This window comes from Colossoma macropomum, unplaced genomic scaffold, assembly GCF_904425465.1.
Source record: "Colossoma macropomum unplaced genomic scaffold, Colossoma_macropomum, whole genome shotgun sequence".
Taxonomy (NCBI): Eukaryota; Metazoa; Chordata; class Actinopteri; order Characiformes; family Serrasalmidae; genus Colossoma; species Colossoma macropomum.
Window position 1 is genome coordinate 55,755,703 of NW_023494792.1, and position 17,808 is coordinate 55,773,510.

At 36.9% G+C, this 17,808-nt stretch overlaps 2 protein-coding genes across 2 annotated transcripts; one reads left to right on the top strand and one right to left on the bottom strand.

The window, feature by feature from the left end:
• Positions 1–864: 864 nt before the first annotated feature.
• Positions 865–6,164, bottom strand: lsm8 (LSM8 homolog, U6 small nuclear RNA associated). The gene is made up of 4 exons (XM_036577617.1): positions 6,021–6,164; positions 4,055–4,095; positions 2,898–3,025; positions 865–1,206 (listed from the first exon to the last, which is right to left on the bottom strand). The coding sequence occupies exons 1-4, from the start codon at positions 6,049–6,051 to the stop codon at positions 1,116–1,118; spliced, it is 291 nt and encodes a 96-aa protein (XP_036433510.1). The 5' UTR covers positions 6,052–6,164; the 3' UTR covers positions 865–1,115.
• A 3,104-nt stretch (positions 6,165–9,268) lies between these two features.
• Positions 9,269–17,774, top strand: si:ch73-139j3.4 (CD82 antigen). The gene is made up of 9 exons (XM_036577618.1): positions 9,269–9,430; positions 9,520–9,626; positions 9,957–10,035; positions 11,514–11,629; positions 13,072–13,146; positions 13,405–13,506; positions 13,720–13,905; positions 14,911–14,994; positions 15,701–17,774. The coding sequence occupies exons 2-9, from the start codon at positions 9,561–9,563 to the stop codon at positions 16,259–16,261; spliced, it is 1,269 nt and encodes a 422-aa protein (XP_036433511.1). The 5' UTR covers positions 9,269–9,430; positions 9,520–9,560; the 3' UTR covers positions 16,262–17,774.
• The last annotated feature ends 34 nt before the right edge of the window (positions 17,775–17,808 follow it).

Below are 17,808 nucleotides of genomic sequence, written 5' to 3' on the forward strand. Positions count from 1 at the left end.
AAAGCATATTCAACAAATTGTAGAGCAGACTTAGCCACTTACTGACGTTCTACACTGTAAGATAAGATTTCATGCATTTAAAAAGTTTTGCATTACAGTAATGGAGGGGATTCATTGAAAGAGACCCTGCAAACAGGTGCAAACCTGTTTATGTCACACCCATGCTCAAAATACAGGTGCTAAACTGAAACCAGGTGTGAAAGATATAGATAGCTCTCTCATATATATATATATATATATATATATATATATATATATATATATATATATATGCATACATATATATACACACACTCCGATCAGGCATAACATTATGACCACCTCCTTATTTCTACACTCATTGTCCATTTTTATATATATATATATATAGGTGCACTTTGTAGTTCTACAGTTACAGACTGTAGTCCATCTGTTTCTCTGCGTATTTTGTTAGCCCCCTTTTACCCTGTTCTTTAGTGGTCAAGACCCCCATGGACCCTCACAGAGCAGGTACTATTTGGGTGGTGGATCATTCTGTAGTAACACTGACGTGGTGGTGGTGTGTTAGTGTGTGTTGTGCTGGTACGAGTAGATCAGACAGCAGTGCTGCGGAGTTTTTATATACAGACACTGTATGTGTGTGTGTGTGTGTGTGTGTGTGTGTGTGTGTGTGTGTGTGTATATATATATATATATATATATATATATATATATATATATATATATATATATATATATATATATATACACACACACACACACACACACACACACACACACAATATATATATATACATATACATATACACACACGTCTCAAAAGCTGGCTAAAATTCTCCACAGCACACCCTTAATGCTGCAAAAAAAACTAGCATTATTACACCAAAGGCTTTCACACTTTATTTTCTCTATTTCCAGACACATAAAAAAGCTAAGCATTAAATCTATTCTCTACAGATTAAAAAAGAAAAAAAAAAAGCAAAAGCAAAACGAAAACGCTTCTGCTCCACCAGGTGATCCATGGGTATGGTGTTCAGTCGAGATGAAGGAGGGCCCACTTTGGATACATTTCTTGGTTAACCTCAATGGAAAGAGTCTTTTCCTTTGCACACTCTACTTGTGTGCCTGGGGGAAAGTTAGTGCACCACAGAGTTAAGTGGTTCTGCCCGTATGTTGCCAAGGTCCAGAGCGGAGTCTGTTTCCTCATCGATTTCACCAATCACAGCTCTGAAACACAAACACAAGACCCCTCACTCTCAGCATCACTTTCTGACAGACAAGCTAAACATCAAGAAAGATCAAGTGAAATTAAAATAGCCTGTTTTCATTAACTGTGCATTATCATTAGCTTTCAGGCCAGCTTAATGAGCTGCTTTTCATGCACACTTCTAAAAACTGAAATGGGACACTATGCCAAAGTATCCCGACAGCATTTTTAATCAGTGACTTCAGCTTATTTATGGTGCACCCACTGCTGACAACAGGCACCCAAAGGCATGCACACAGCTTGTAAAATCTCCTTAGAAAAGCTTTGACCAACAGAATTGGACTCTCTGGAGCAGCATGAACCCAAAGTCAAATTGCCCAAAACCAAGCATTGACAGCATCGGGCTCTAAGACCTCCAGCACTGGGCTGTGGAGCAGTGGAACTGTGTTCTCTGGAGTGATGGAGTTTCATCCAATACCTCTAGAATAAGTTGGAGAGGCATTTGTGATCTGGAATTTATCATCCAACATCAGTTGCTGACCTCAGTAAGGCCAGAAACATACTAAACCCAAGTGCATGAATGAAAACGACAGTGTCCGGCCAACACATTGTAAACGCGCAGTCTTCCTGTACAAACTCAATGGGCATTCTTACATTACTGTGTGCGTGAAAACAATCAGTACTCAAGGGGGCGACAGAGGACAAATCTGAGCATCTTTGGATCTACTGTCACTCCAACAGCCACAACAGCTAAACATGCTGAAAACAGAGAAATGTGTGCTGCTCTGCTTGTTCCATTGGAATGAAGACGCAGTCCTGTATTAAATGTATGTTTAGACAAGCAAACTAGTTACGCGAGCGACTCGCCCAACTGCTGGTCAGCTCGTGTTGGATCACTACTCAATTTGGAATGCAGCAACATGCAAAATCATGTTTGTGCAGCTTGAAGTGTTGACTTAGGGCTGGGCAATATGACACAATATATATCGTTATTGTGATAAATTATGTCACAATACAACATGCTTTTCTGAACATTTTGTGTGTATCGTCAGTACTTGTAGACACTGACCATCTACATGTTTCATTATAAAGAGAACATAATTAGTGCCGTTTAACTGAGTTTGTGCAGCCCAGTATGCCAAACAGTGATTTAAAAGTCAGTGTATTCAGTTATTTTTGATAGTATTTTTATAATGTAGCACTACTGTTTTTTCTTCTCTGTTCCAACTGATCAGATGTCTGAAAAAATAAATATTGTGACAAACTGTGCATCGCAATAGTATATGTTTGCAGTATCGCCCACTTCTACATTAACAGATCGATTTTATTTAACCATTTCATGTTTGTAAAACAAACTGCATCAGCACAGCACCTTAAAAAGGGATGTGCCATAATATAAAAAACAGTCAGGGAGACACCACAAAAAAGCCAAAGGCTCATTTCCATTGTGGAAATTGGCATTTTCGCATTTGTGTACATGAAATATGTTCCTGGCCTAATGCTCTACTGATTGAATGCCACTAAATCTCACAGCAATGGTACAGTTAGAATAGCTTTAGAGAAATGACACTCATTTCCTTTGAGTCACAGCTGCTCTTTATCACCACCTTCTGGGCGGCTTTATGGAAATCTCCGTTTAGCCATTTCATGCCTGCAGATTTTACGAACTGTGTAAACATACAGCAGAGACCTTTTGTTGTGCATGACTTACACATTATCTCCTCTAACAATGTACAGTCCCAGCACGACCTGCTCCACTCCCTGGGAGGAGCTGAATACACGCTCGTGGCTTTCATCAAGGATGAGGTTGATTGTCTGGTCAAATCCCTTTAACGTTCCCTACAAAGGAAAAAGAGACTAATGAGTCGTTCAGCATCTGACATTATCAAAACACACAGCTGAGCATTTACATGCACTCAGCACCTGAAGTATAAATGCAGATAAAATGAGTGGCTGTTCAAGTGTTCAACATTACAACAGTGGAAGATGCTGTAGGATAGCAGATTTCCAGAGGGGTGAGGGATGCAGGGTGAACTTTAGGATGGATGTTAACATGCGTCGATGCACTGAGCTTCAAAATCAAGTCCCAAAATGAAAGACTAATTGTGTGATAAATGTGATGAAGTTAAGAAAAAGGTGATAAAGTGAAGAAAAAATGTCCAAACAAAATTCTTACTGACCAAGGACAACATGCACTTAGATGCCCATAATGGTTTTAATAAAGGTTAGATTGCTGGCCGTGCCACAGTCACGTTAAAATCGCTGCAGAGACTTTTCAACTCCTTGAGACCACCGGTGGTTCCAAAATGTCAAAATTCCAATGTTCTTCATAACTTTCATATTTCATAAGCTACATTTAAAAAGGTGGGTGTCATATCAGAGCTGTAACTGTCTTCTTTCCAGTCAAACAGATGGGTGATGTAATTTTAAACCCTTATAATAAAAGAAGCTGAACTCACAATTTTTTTTTTCTACTGAAAGTCGACCCATTTTTCCACAAATCTGGGGTATAAACTATAAACAGATGGCGTCTCTTCAGTGATCTGATCTGTAAAAATTATTTTTATGAAATAATACAAAGAGCGTCTAAGATTTTTGGCTTTCAGCAGTAAATTGTAAGTATATAGCAATATGTGTGATCATAAAACACATGTTCTGTTAATTTGAGGGAACTTAATAAATATAAATAAATAAAAAAAACAAAATATACCAAAAAAACAAAATATACCCTGGTCAATAAGAGGTTAATGCAGTTATTTGGGTGCCCTTGCAGAGAGTAATCTTTAGTAAAGACATGTTTGCACTGACTACCTCGTAGGGTAGGATAGCAGATGCTAACATTTGAGTGAGGAAATGAACAATACCCACCACAATCATTCGTCCATCCGATGTAATGATGGCCACAGTCCCTTTAGAGAGGAGTTAAGGATGTTTTAACAACTTTTCATCAATACACACATACATTAATCACACACTTGACAACCAAGGCATTTAAATTCTTTCTTGTCCATAGACTGCTTGTGAGTAAAGAGCACCTGGAAGGAAGCAACCTGGCAATATAACTGGACAAAAGTCTCTATAAAAGACAGCCTTGAAGACAGAAGTTTGGCTTGAGAGCCGTCAGTCTGCCAACTTTTAAGGTGCTAACTAAACTAGCTGGCTATGTAAACACTTAGTCTAGCATCTGGATTATACGCGTACTGTCCAAGTGTAATTTTACAGAAGAATAGATAAAGCTGGCTAAAACTCTAGGTAGTACTCCAGCTTGCTATATAAACTAGATGGTTAGGGGTGGGCAATATGATTAATTAGGATAATAATAAAATATGTCACAATACAATACTTTTCTGAGCATATCAATTTATATCATTATCAAATGATATCATTATGTCTCTTTAATTAAATACAGTGCAAAGCAATTTTTAAAACATTAAATTAAAACTGTTGTAAGTTTATTATTATTATTATTATTATTACTAGTATTATTATTATTATGTGCATCATTACAGTTTCTATTGGTCTGTTCCAAGTTAAGTCTCAGAAAAACAAAATATTGTGATGTACATCGTGTATCGTGAAAATGTGTTGAAGTATTGCGATATAAGATTTTGGCCATATTGCCCACCCATATATATGTCACACCAAAGGTATCTGAGTGCAAATTACTAAATGCTCTAGTAAGTAGGCTGTGGAGCAACTTAGTGGAACTGCGATCCAGAACTAACGATCCAACATCAGTATCTGACCTCACTGATGCTCTTGTGGCTGAACGCAATCAGATCCTCACAGCAATGCTCCAACATATAGTATAAAGCCTTTCCGTAAGAACAGAGGCTGTTCCTGCAGCAAAGGAAGGACAAACCAACTGTTCATAGCTCTGATTTCAAAATAAATGCTGGAGAAGCGGGTGTCCACAAACTTTTGGACATGTAAGTTAGGCACTTACAAAAGAAGGTTCTTCAAGGGTTCTTTAGTAAAGGCAGTAGTTCTATTCAGAACCAGAACCAGAACTATTAACTGGTTCTTTGCATGGTAAAGTTGTTGATGGAGAATGTGCTGTATATGGTTCTCTTTGAAACTGGTTCTACACAGCACCAAAAAGGGTTCTGCTACTGTTACGTTGGCACGCTTTTCACAACAGCCGGACCCTTTTTGGTGCTATAAAGAACCATTTTCATAGTAAGTCCTACACAGAAGTGTATACAACGCGTTCTCCGTCAGTCTGAAGAACCGCTTCACCATGCAAAGAACCATTTAAGCATTAAATGGTCGTATACAGTATTCGTGGTTCTAAACAGACCCCCTCCCTTTACTAAAGAACCTTTGAAAAACCATCATTTGAAAGTTTTTCGTGTCGCGTTTTCAACACAACTAACGTACGTACACTTGACGTAACCGGCTGGCTAGCTAGGTTAGCTATCTCGCTAACTCAAACGTAGAAAACCAGTGGAGTCACAACCAAAACAGTGTTGCTCAAATATTTAACACCCAAACTGCCAAATAAACACCGCAATATCGCGGATATTTCCAAACATATGAGCAGAGAAATGTAGCAAGACAGCCGCAGCTGGGCTAACATTAGCACGCTAGCTAGCAGTGCGCTGGAGAAGTTAGCTTCTTATTCGAATTGTCCCGTTCCACCTTAAATACTGCAAAAGTTCTATTGTGGCGAACGAGGCGCCGGTATGTAACCGCAGCGCCATTTAAGGTGGAACGGGACAATTCGAATAAGAAGCTAACGTTAGCAAACAGGAAGCCGACTTCAGCTTGGTTTAATGTCAGCTGGAGACTCAAACAAGCATTTCTGAGCCCTCTACTTTCACAAAAAGGATGCGGTTGATGTAGCTCTCGAGGGCGGTAGACATCTCCGGCGTCGCTTCTAACTCTCCGCGGCTTGTATCTCTCTCTCACACAGCGCCAACGCTTCAGGAGCGGACGATGAAGAGACCCCACTAATGGATCATCGAGCAGTTGTGGACGATGGAGAGCAGTGCTGCTAGATACCAGCAGGGGGCGCTCTGTACACGCTGCCCATATGTAGCTCTACAAAAGCTGATCTTGGCCCTCCTCTCATGGTCACAGCTCCGGTGAACAGAACTGCACTCCTGGGTATATTTGGGGTTTTACATACCTAAATCGTAAGGCAGATTAATGATATAAGGGTCATTCTACAGTAACGTCCACTGTTCTATCTGTCAATAGGAGTCACTGGTGTTACTATTCGTCATTGGTGTTACACATAAGAAAGGTAACACCAGAGACATTTTTAATGAAAAATGCATTTTACAAATTAGGTGCTACAGAGCATCAAACCACATGTTGTCAATCACTGAATATCAAATTGAATCCATTTGTATTCTATTTTTTCATAGTTACCTTAGAATAAAGCTAAATAGATAGGTTAGATAGATAAATAAATAGGTAGAACTTTATTGATCCCTAAGAGAAATTGCAGTGTTTCAGTAGCAAGACATATAATTGCACATAAATTTACATATACTATGCAGAACAATAAAAAAAAAATAGAAATAAATCTAGACATAAGTTGAATTACAAGAATAAAGTAGGTCACACCAGTGACTTCAACTAAAAGCTTCATGTGAAATCATGAGCTAAATGGGAAAATGTCTGATAACTGAAAGACACAGTGGACGTACCATGTGCTTTTCTTCATAGATCCTCAGAAAACAGGTAAAAGGAAGTCGAGTGATGTCATCGGTGTGATTTTTATTTCAAAATAAGAGATTTTTTGTTGTGCTTTGACACCAGTGACACGACTCCTGGGGACAACTTTCATTATATATTTTATAATATTTATTTGGCCTTTGTTTTCTTTATGTCATTTAATTCATATATTATATAGTCATGTATAGATTATTGCTGTTAAAATTGCAGAAAAACATATTTTTTGCTTCAATTATGGCCTCACCCTTTATGCATGTGGGGACAAGCACTTCTGTGGTGCTTGGAATTCTATATGATCGATTTAAAATTCAATATTGCTAAATTGAGGCTCAAGAAGGTGTAATTTCTAAAATAACATATTGGTTTATTTTAAAATATAAATAAATAATAAGCCTAACATGTTTTTCAAGTGTAATATATCTGTAAACGCGAGGGACTCAAAAATGGACGTTTGTGTAGAATGACCCATATATACTTGAAATAAATGTAAAGTGTTGATGGTTTTTGGAAAGACTGCCTTCAAATGAACAGAAATTATCATAAACATAATGCCACAGGCTTGCAATTTACTGCTGAAAGCCAGAAATATTTTCTGTACTTTTTCTAGAAATATTTTTACACTGCAAATCATTTAAAGAGGCACCATCTGAGATCCAATCTGTAGCCCCAGATTTGCGGACAAATGGGCCATCTTTCAGTAGAAAAACACTCAGTTTAAGAGAAGTGTTTTTAACTCTGTTAAACTCCTGCTGAAAAGACACACTGTTTAATTATGAATGTTGCTGTTGCCCTTACAAAAAGACCTACAGTGAGCTTTACATAACGCTGTATACCTCTGTAATAATCTATATGTTCGCCTCTGTGAAGACATTTATGTTTGCAACACTTGATCATAAAATTGAAAGAGGAAAAATATGGATGGAGACAACCAGAGGAATCATGAATAAGCATTTAAAGGGCAATTCCACCAAATTTTCAAAATGCCTGCATAATTCAAAGCTTAGGAACACTCATTCATAGTAGTTTGGGTTGAAATGGTTCATTATAGACAATCTTACAGATTCTGATTTCTCTACAGCGGTGGTGATAGGAACCAGGGGTCGCCATGACTACAACACAAATATAGCTATTTTATTTACAGTCTGAAACCACCATGTAATGTTGATTAATAAGTTTTCTCTGGGGGCTATTTTGCCCTGCATTTACCTCTTAAATAAACATGTTTTAGACTAGAAGCTGATCTCAAGTGATCATAAAACAATGTCTGAGGCATCAGGCTGTGTATTCATAACCATCTCATGTAATTACTTTCTGTGAAGGAGCTTTTAGAGGCTTCAGACGTCTGGTTCCTGTCACCACCACTGTGAACAATTCTGACTCAGTAAAGTTCTCTAGAACAGACTATTTCACACCAAACCACTCTGAATGACTCTGTTTACATCTTGACCATTTAATTATGCAGACATTTTGAAAAATAAGTGGAATTTCCACTTTAAGAAGAATAACAGAAGAGAGGATATTGTGGAGAAATACATAGGGTTGTCAGGAGACTTGATGGCACTTAACCCTTGTGTGGTGTTCAGGTCTGTGGGATTCATTTTCAATGTTTACCAAAAGAAAAAATGATGCGATTTATTATTATTTCAACCTCAGATTCCTTGGTCTTTGCTCATTTTCTGTGAAGAACATATAAAATAACCCCTTTTCAGTGTCTTCACTCTGTTCACCCCCCACACATTTATATTACACATGTGGTGTTGGGTGAACCCACAGGGAATAAAAGTGTGGAGGTGCTGTGTCCTTCACTCTGTTCTCCTACATGGCCTGCTGTTAGTGTGTGTGTGTTTGTACATGTATGTGTGTGTGTGTGTGTGTGTGTGTGTGTGTGTGTGTGTGTTTGTGTGTGTGCGTGAGGGTGGACAACATGGACAGGCTGCTGACTGGCTACAGCTGCTAAAGGAGAACCCTACACTGGACACTTATGATATTTTAAGCATCTGGTATTTGTACATAAATTGTTATGGCTGTTTTGATTAAAAAAAAAACAATTATGCAGTGGATTACCAGACCACTGAGAAACAAAAACATCAACACCGCACAAGGGTTAATAATAATAATAATAATAATAATAACAATAATAATAATAACAATAATAATAATAATAATAATAATAATAATAATAATAATAATAAATATACTATTGTGAACTATACTATAGTAATGGTCTGAATATAAGAATCTTAGAGGAATCTTTATGAATGTTTTTTCTTAAGAGTGATGAGTTCAGCCAAGATGAACAACCTTTCAAGTCAAGTGATTCAAGTCCACACTCACACGCTCGCACACACTGAGTGATGAGAAAAGGTTAATGATTGGTGTTGTTAAGAGGAAGTGAACTTCAGTCTGAAGTTAGACTTGAATGCTTCTGGTAAACTGATCCAGACTGACCAGTGAAGACTTGATAAGGAGAATGAAGAGAATGACAGTTAGGAATACATAAACTTTTGCCTCAGGAAAATTTTGTTTTACATGAAAAGGAGCCACCGCCAACCAACTCAGGTAAAATAAAATAAAATAAATGATAAAACCTTTTATTTGTAGTTTAATCCTTTGAGTAGACATTGTTCACATTCACTGCTTTGGTTTAGTCTTAGTTACCAGCCATTGTCCTCTCTCGGTCTCCAACAACATGAAGGCAGAGGACAAACTTCAGATCCTGAAATTCCTGTTAATTCTGGTCAACTCCTTGTTTGTGGTGAGATAAAATGAGTAATCAGTTTAAATCTGCATCTTTTACTAAAATTATACTAATAATGAGGCCCTTAAGGCTGAAATAGTTTTGCTCACATGCTTCTTTCTAGTTACGCACAGATAAGCAAACTAAAAAAGCCAGTGGAGGAATTTAAAGTGAGATCTGTTTAATGTTAGAAACGTTTACACGGATTGTGTTTCACAATGTCGGGCTGATTTACCTTTTACTAGTTTTATGTTTTATGGTTCTGCCATCTAGACATCTATTTAAAAACATATTGCACACATTTTTCCTACTTACTGGACACATAACATACATTAATGTTCTTCACAGATCATCAGTATCAGCCTTTTTGGATGTTCTACGTGGATCTTATTTGACAAAAGCAGCTTTATAACTGTTTTAAACGATGGTAAGCTTGTTTTTTCTACTTTGTGATAAAGGAATCTGGTAGCACTGAAGGTATTTCCACTGATTTTTCAAATTTTCTGGATAATTATGCGGTTAAGCTCAAAATAAAGTCTTTTAGAGTGCTTTGGTGTGAAATGCTCCACTCTAGAGAAACTTGGTGAGTCAGAATTGTTCACAGTGGTGGTGATTGGAACCAGATGTCTGAGGAGTTTATTGCCTATAAAAGCTAATCACAAAGTTTTTACACAATAAATGGTTATAAATATGATGCCTTATATCTGAGACATTGTTTTATGGTACTTTTGAGACAAGATTTTGGCCTAAAATATATATATATCATATACATGTATATATATATATATATATATATATATATATATATATATATATATATACATAGATATATATAGATATATATAGATATATATGAAGTCCATTCATGGTGGACATGCAGGGCAAAATAGTCCTCAAACAAAACTTATTTATTCATATCTACCACTATTTTATCTTTATCAGTATTACATATAAAACTCAGAAGTCCAGTAGGTTCATAGGTCATTTTGGATAGTAAGTATAGTTAATTGTAGACATTGTGACCTCTGAGGCTGAATTCACGAAAACTTTCTTAAGAAAAAGCCTTCAGAGATTCTTAAGACCAACACTAAGGAGCTCATATGAATGTTCTTAAATGCAATTCTTGAGTTCTCAAATAATCTCTTAAGATAATCTTAATTATTTTGTTTAGAAAGTCTTCATTGCTTTCTTATGTAGGCTACATTGCATTTTATCCCGTACCATAAATGATGGAACATACATTTTGAATTTGTTACTGTTACTCATGTTATTCAGTTTCATCTGCTCAGAGGAGCAAAATGGAGGAAAAACATCAAACCCAGTGTTTAAACAATTTTAGCAAACAAGAACCAGAGGTGATGGTGGAGGAAACAGCCGACAGGAAAAATCCTCATTGGAAAACACAATAATCGTGGGGTGACAACAGAAAGCAAGAGAGATTTAGATGCTCACCTTGTCAACGAGTGTGAGGCTATTGTGAGGTTAAGGAAACCTTTAAGTACATAACAACATTTTTGCATAAGTTTTTTCTTAAGAATGGAAACTTTAAGAAAATGTAAGAAAATTTCCTTTCTTAAGACGCTTTCATGAATCCGGCCCACCGCTGTAAGGTAATCAGAGTCGGGCAGTTTCTCTACAATGAATCATTTCACATCAAACCACTCTGAATGACTGTTTACATCTCAACCACTGAATTATGCAGAAATTCTTAAAAATCGGTGGAATTGTCCTTTAAGTGTTGCTTTTCTCTTCCAATGCACAACATTAAATGAGTGAATAAAGAGCCTGAATTAGTGTAAGTTGAGCTGGGAAAGTGTCTTTGTGTCCCTCTGAAGTTGTGAGGGTCTGAACAGGTCAGCTGAATGCTGACTGTATGATGCTGGTGTTTTTGTGTGGTTCTCACAGAAGAAGAGATCAAGGTGGTTGCTGGAGGGCTCTTTGTTATCGGCCTGGTGGTGCTGGGCGTCTCCATGTTGGGCTGCTTTGGTGTTTACTTAGAAAACAGATGTTTAATGGCTTTGGTAAGTTCTGATACGCAAAAACTCACGATAATAGAACAAACTTTATAAATCAGACATAATTAAGATCACGTTATGTACACGTTATAAGGCACACATACAGACAGTGTCTTGAGTAGAACCGGGTAAGAAAATACAGTATCTTTATGGTATCAGCTGAATTAACTCTACTACTGCCAAGTATCAAAAAGCAGCGTCATTCAATACAAATTTCAATAACAATCCTACACTCTTAAAAATGATGGTTCTTCCAGGGTTCTGTAGTAAAGAAAATGGTTCTATATAGAACCATGAACACTCAAAGAACACTTTGCATGATTAAACGGTTCTTTGCATCATTAGGGTTCTTCAGATTGACAGAGAATGCGCTGTGGATGGTCCTATATAGAAACATTTTGAAAAAGGTTCTATACAGCACCTTAAAGGTACTTCTGTTGTCACAATGTCGCTTGTAACAATAGAAGAACCCTTGTTGGTGCTATATAGAACCCTTCTCAAAAAGGCTTCATATAGAACTATAAAAAACACAATCCGAAGAATGCAAAGAACACTTTAGTCATGCAAAGGGTTCTTTGAGTGTGCTATATAGAACCATTTTCTTTACTAAAGAACCCTTGAAAAACGTTTTTAAGTGTGTAGAAGTAGTTAGTCTTAGTATCCATGAGCCAATAGACACACTTGTTCTATAATTCTGATTGGCTGTCTAAATGTGTAAGCCCATGTGTAACCATGTGTAAGCATGCTATTAATGTCTACAGTTACAGTAAATACATCCACTTCCAGCATATTTCTGCTGTAAGCCACGCTCACTTTCATTTTATTATTTAAGAGAAGGTATTAAAGGTGTTCCTTTTTATGATTTTATGATTTTTAGAATGCATCAGTGGCCCACATAATCCACTGAAATGATATTTTCTAAGCTGTACTGACTCCACACACCCCGTCTCGTCTCCAGGACTTTTATTTTATTGTTCTGTTTAAAACATTAGGTTATGAAAAGGTACAAATACGAACTTTTCACCTGGAAAAACTTATTTAAGGTTCACAATCGGACCTTAAAACCACTGTTGTACCTTTGAGGGAACATTTATATTGTTTGAATGAAAAATGTACCCGCAAAGAACCTTTATTTCTAACAGTGTATGAGTCATGGATGTAAAATTGTGTAGTGATATAAGTGGTCCAATAGGATTTTAGGGGCCTGGTCACCAAGGCCCACTTGTGCTATAGGCACTGAGATTGCCACGCCTACCCTGCCTGCAGACATGCAACTGGTTTTCAGTATTTCTACTACTGCTGTCTAAATTAATAAGGAATGTGTTGGAAGTATTCTTCTATTTACAGATTTTTCCAGCTCTAATGCCAAACCTCGCTGTCCTACCTTCAAGATAATGTTTTTTTCCTCTGTTGAGGCTCAGCTTATCTTCTCTTCTGCTCTTTTCCAGTACATGGGCTTCTTAATTGCCATTATTTTGGGTCAACTTTTCATCACCGTCCTTCTGTTGTTAAAAATGAATCGGGTAAGTTTTTTAACCAGCTTCACTTTTGATACACTGCTGTAGACTTTTAATGAATATTTAACTACCACTGAATGGCAGGGGTGAACATGAAAGTGGAGTATTAAGCCATGAATGCCGTCAGCCAGATTTGGTGCAGTCGTGTCACCGCATTCCCTTACTGATGCTCCTCACCCACCATACAACACGTTCCCATTTCTTCATGTTTAAACCAGTCTGAACCAAAAGAGCCAAAAGCTAAAAGCGTTTTCATTTTAACAGATTGAAGTGGTTTTGAATGAGACTATAGATGGCTGGATCACTGAGTATGGCGGAAACAGTACACAAACAATATGGAGGCTTCTGGACAGTGTGCAGCAGTCTGTATGTATGACATAACAGTGTCACTGACCATCAGAACGATAATGGAGGCACAAGATATACTGCGGATGATACGCAGCATTGATTATAGTATAATAATTAACCACAATTGTTAATAAACTGATCCAAATAATAAATACATTTAGTGGTAATTAAAAGTGCTGCTGGGTTTATCATCTGCATGAACTGGTTTGTTATGAGTGTGTTTTTCTGCAGGTGAAATGCTGTGGCAGACAGAACTACAGCGACTGGCAGACAAACATACTTATTCAGACTTATTCAGACCTGAGCACAGAACAGATTTACCCCTGCTCCTGCTTCAACGGTAGCTGCCCCGTTTTCCCGACCAATGAGATGTACCTGTTTGGAAACAGTTCAGAATCTACCGACATCTACGTAACGGTATTAAAACATAGCATAATGATATTATAACACTATTTTGCAGCTTTAACCTCTTAAACTGTAAGGGTATCTATGTGTCTTCTGTTCCCCACTCTCACAACTACAGAACTGACACATCAGGTTTCATAACGGTCACTGTGTAATTCATAGTGATTACTAAAAAATTCATAATAGATACTAAAAAATACAGAATAATTCAGTTACTGAATAATTCATACTGGTTACAGAGTAATTCAAAGTTACTAATAAATTCATAGTTGTTACTGAATAATTTATAGTAGTTACTGAATAATTCATAGTGGTTATAGAATAATTCATAGTGGTTACTGACTAATTCATAGTGGTTATAGAATAATGCATAGTAGTTACTAAAAATTCATAGTAGTTACTGTATAATTGAAAATAAATACTAAATAAATTATAATATGTACTGAATACTGCATTTCCTGAATAATTCATAGTAGATAATGGATTATACATAGTGATAGTGATAATTCATAGTTGATATTTCATTGTAGTTACTGCATAATTCATAGTAGGTAATGAATAATTCATAGTGGTTATAGAATAATTCATAGTGGTTACTGACTAATTCATAGTGGTTATAGAATAATCCATAGAGGTTATAGAATAATCCATAGTGGTTATAGAATAATTCATAGTGGTTACCGACTAATTCATAGTAGTTGCCAAATAATTCATAGTGGTTACTGAATAATTCATAGTGGTTATAGAATAATTCATACTGGTTAGTAACTTATTCATAGTAGTTGCCAAACAATTTGTAGTGGCTGCAGAATAATCCATAGTAGTTACTGAATAGTACACTTTACAATTATTAACTCAGTTTAAGAGGTTATTATGTGCTCACCTGTCTACAGTACAAGTAATACATTTTGAGATTCTAAATTGAAATGTATGGTGTGTAAACTGACATCATATGTGGTCTCTGGAAACTCTGAACTATGTGATCTAATGTGGCTGTGCTATTGTTTCTTGGTGTAGGGCTGTGGACAGAAAATAGAACACTGGTTCCGGATTAATATCCTTGTGATAGTGGGCATGGAACTTGGGCTCTTGGTCATTCAGGTATCTACACAACCCAGAAAGAGAACTTTTAATACAAGAGGAGTGAAAATGCATCTGAACTGTTCAACTGCATAGATTTGGGACTGTTAGATCAATTATAATCAATTACAATCTATGACGTTGCTTGTCTTGTCCATATATTTCACTGTGTAAATCATTCCTCTAGTCACATTTGTGCATTTTAAAACATAATTCTGAATCACAGCAAAATATTTATATTTTATCACTGTGATATTTGAGATTCCATAATGTACAGCTTTATGCCAAAGTTTGAAAACCCCTGGTCAAATGAAATCAAAATGTTTTGTTGACTTTCTCTACAAGGAACAACCTTAAATATGGCATTTATCTGCAAATTGTAGTGACAATTTCTATTTATCTGAAAAAAAAAATGGCATGAAATCTAAAACGTCCCAGGACACATTTTATGTTTTACTTTCCCCCAGAGTGTTAAATCCAGCAAATAAACAGTAAACAAACAGTTTTTTAAAAAATCTACAAAACATATAACTTGAACAAACTTTTGCACAAGACTGTCTTGAACTAGAGTCTGGAAATTGAATCTGATGAGGGAGGTCAGAGATTTACACCCCTACCAAGCAAAATCACTTAAAGCATGAACTCACAGCTGATAAGAATATGTAAAAGTCCTTTGAGAAACTTTATCTGTACACCACAGACCTCTTGCTTTTGCTTCCTTGTGCAGATTCTGCAGTTTGCCTTGGGATTTCACATCTACCGGAACATTGAAATAAAGATTAAAGATCAACACTCCAAGAAGCTCCTCAATGCAGCGGAGGAGAACGCTGCACCAGAACCTGACCTTCATCAGAGTGATCAGGAGTACCGACAGCCTGATAGTCACACTTATGACCAGCAGCATCAGAATGCTTACAATCAGGAATACGCTGGACAGAGTTATCCATATGATCAAGATACCCAGCACTATCATGACCGCCAGGCCAGTGGTCACCCCTATGACCAGCAACATAATGTGTATGCTCGAGTTGATTCTGGACAAGCTTATGATCAGCATCAGTACCAACATTACCAACACCACTTTGACCCAGAACCCACCAGTCACATCTATGACCACAGACAGGACAATGCTTACGACCAAGAATACGCTGGTGAGAGTTCTGACCGGTATGGAGATCAGTATTACCAAAGCAGCAATGATCAGCACTCCCCACATGCCTATAGCGGCAATTATAACCAAGGTTACGTTCAGGATTATGACTCCAGGGATAACTATGACTGTTACTAGTCATAAACCCCAAGGCTTATTTTATAGGTTCTGATCAAGTTGTTCATTTGAGAAATGCCAAATTGATTACTTTATTGTTTTATGACATTTTGCGCTCAGTCACCATAAACCATCAGCTCATGACGTTTTATTTAACTTGGAGATGTCCAGGATCGAGACTTTCATTTCAGTTAAGTCTGGTCTCTCCTACGTATCTTCTAAAGGAGATCCTTCAGAAGCACACATGTAGAACCGCCTGAAACAGGTTCATTCATTAAGGTAATGAATACAAAAATAACAGGAGAAATCTTCTTTAACTCGTTACTTTATTTACTCTATATAATAACAAGTCATTAGTTTGCAAATACTGTAATAGCTTGACATAGAAAGTACATGAATCTGGTAATTAATGGGGTGAAAAAACATTTCAGGTAGCACTTTGGGTCCAGCTCGGTCCAGCAAGGGGAACTGCGCTGATTTTTTTACATTTCTGCATTATTAAATAGTTAAGATGTAAACAAAGTCATTCAGAGTGGACTGATGTGAAATACTCTGTTGTAGACTAACTTACAGAGTCAGAATTGTTCACACTGGTGGTGAACTAGACACCGTTCTTTACAAGCACCCTCACAGCAAGTTATTACATTAAAATAGTTATTAATATTTTGCCTGATATCTGAGACATTGTTTTACAGAGGTTTTGTGAAGGTTTTTCAGCATTACATACATATTTACTACAATGAACCATTTAAACCACTCTGAAAGACTTTATTTACATCTCAGTGACTGATTCATGTAGAAATTTTGGTGGAATTGCCCTTTTAAAGGAAAGCAGGTAGCTTGCTAAGTAATGAATAAAGCTTTAAAGAATAACCTTCTATGGATGCACAGCTATGGATATTATAATGTATTTTACAGTAAAACACATGATCGGTAAGATAAATACTGTAGAAAGTCAAGTTTCACAGAAAATAAATACTGTCCATCATGAAAGTTAAAGTTGAGAAGTATATACAGTGGATAATGGTTGATACAAAAAAGTAAAATGTGCCACACAACTGTCAAGTTTACACCTTCTCCACTTCCACTGGGAGTGAATAAATAAACGGAATTTCAGCCACCGAATATTTGGGTCCAAACATGGTCATTTTCTCCTGCGCTGGTCAGGACAGATGCGTTCAAACAGTCTGAGCTGCAGCAGATCAACAGTGAAATACAAACATGGTCCACTGCAGCTGTGTTCAGTACAGTCTTTAACTTACATGCTATTTGTTTATTCTTTAAATCACACAAATAATACTGAGTAAAGGCAGGTTTACACTGTATGATTCTCCATATTGCTGTTGCAGACAAAAATCACAAACCGTGAAAGGATTCCATGATCGTGAGCTAAAATCTATGGTCACTGATTGTTTAAGGGTGGACGACCAAACAGTGCCTGCGATACAGTTCTGGCAGTGTCAGAAATGTGGTCTAAAATCTCAGTGTGACTGCTGCTACAACACACATCAAAAAAAAAAACAAAACATGGAGCTGCATGAAATGACATGGATGTGTGAGCGAGAAGA

What these genes read in the sequence shown, in the direction of transcription:
- lsm8 (XM_036577617.1), bottom strand. Translation starts at nt 6,051, where the DNA reads ATGTCTACCGCCCTCGAGAGCTACATCAACC. An exon ending in CCTCGAGAGCTACATCAACC is followed by an intron (nt 4,096 to 6,020) that starts GCATCCTTTTTG and finishes TCCTCTCTAAAG; the next exon opens with GGACTGTGGCCATCATTACA. An exon ending in CGGATGGACGAATGATTGTG is followed by an intron (nt 3,026 to 4,054) that starts GTGGGTATTGTT and finishes TTTCCTTTGTAG; the next exon opens with GGAACGTTAAAGGGATTTGA.
- si:ch73-139j3.4 (XM_036577618.1), top strand. Translation starts at nt 9,561, where the DNA reads ATGAAGGCAGAGGACAAACTTCAGATCCTGAAATTCCTGTTAATTCTG. An exon ending in TATAACTGTTTTAAACGATG is followed by an intron (nt 10,036 to 11,513) that starts GTAAGCTTGTTT and finishes TGGTTCTCACAG; the next exon opens with AAGAAGAGATCAAGGTGGTT. An exon ending in TGTTGTTAAAAATGAATCGG is followed by an intron (nt 13,147 to 13,404) that starts GTAAGTTTTTTA and finishes TCATTTTAACAG; the next exon opens with ATTGAAGTGGTTTTGAATGA.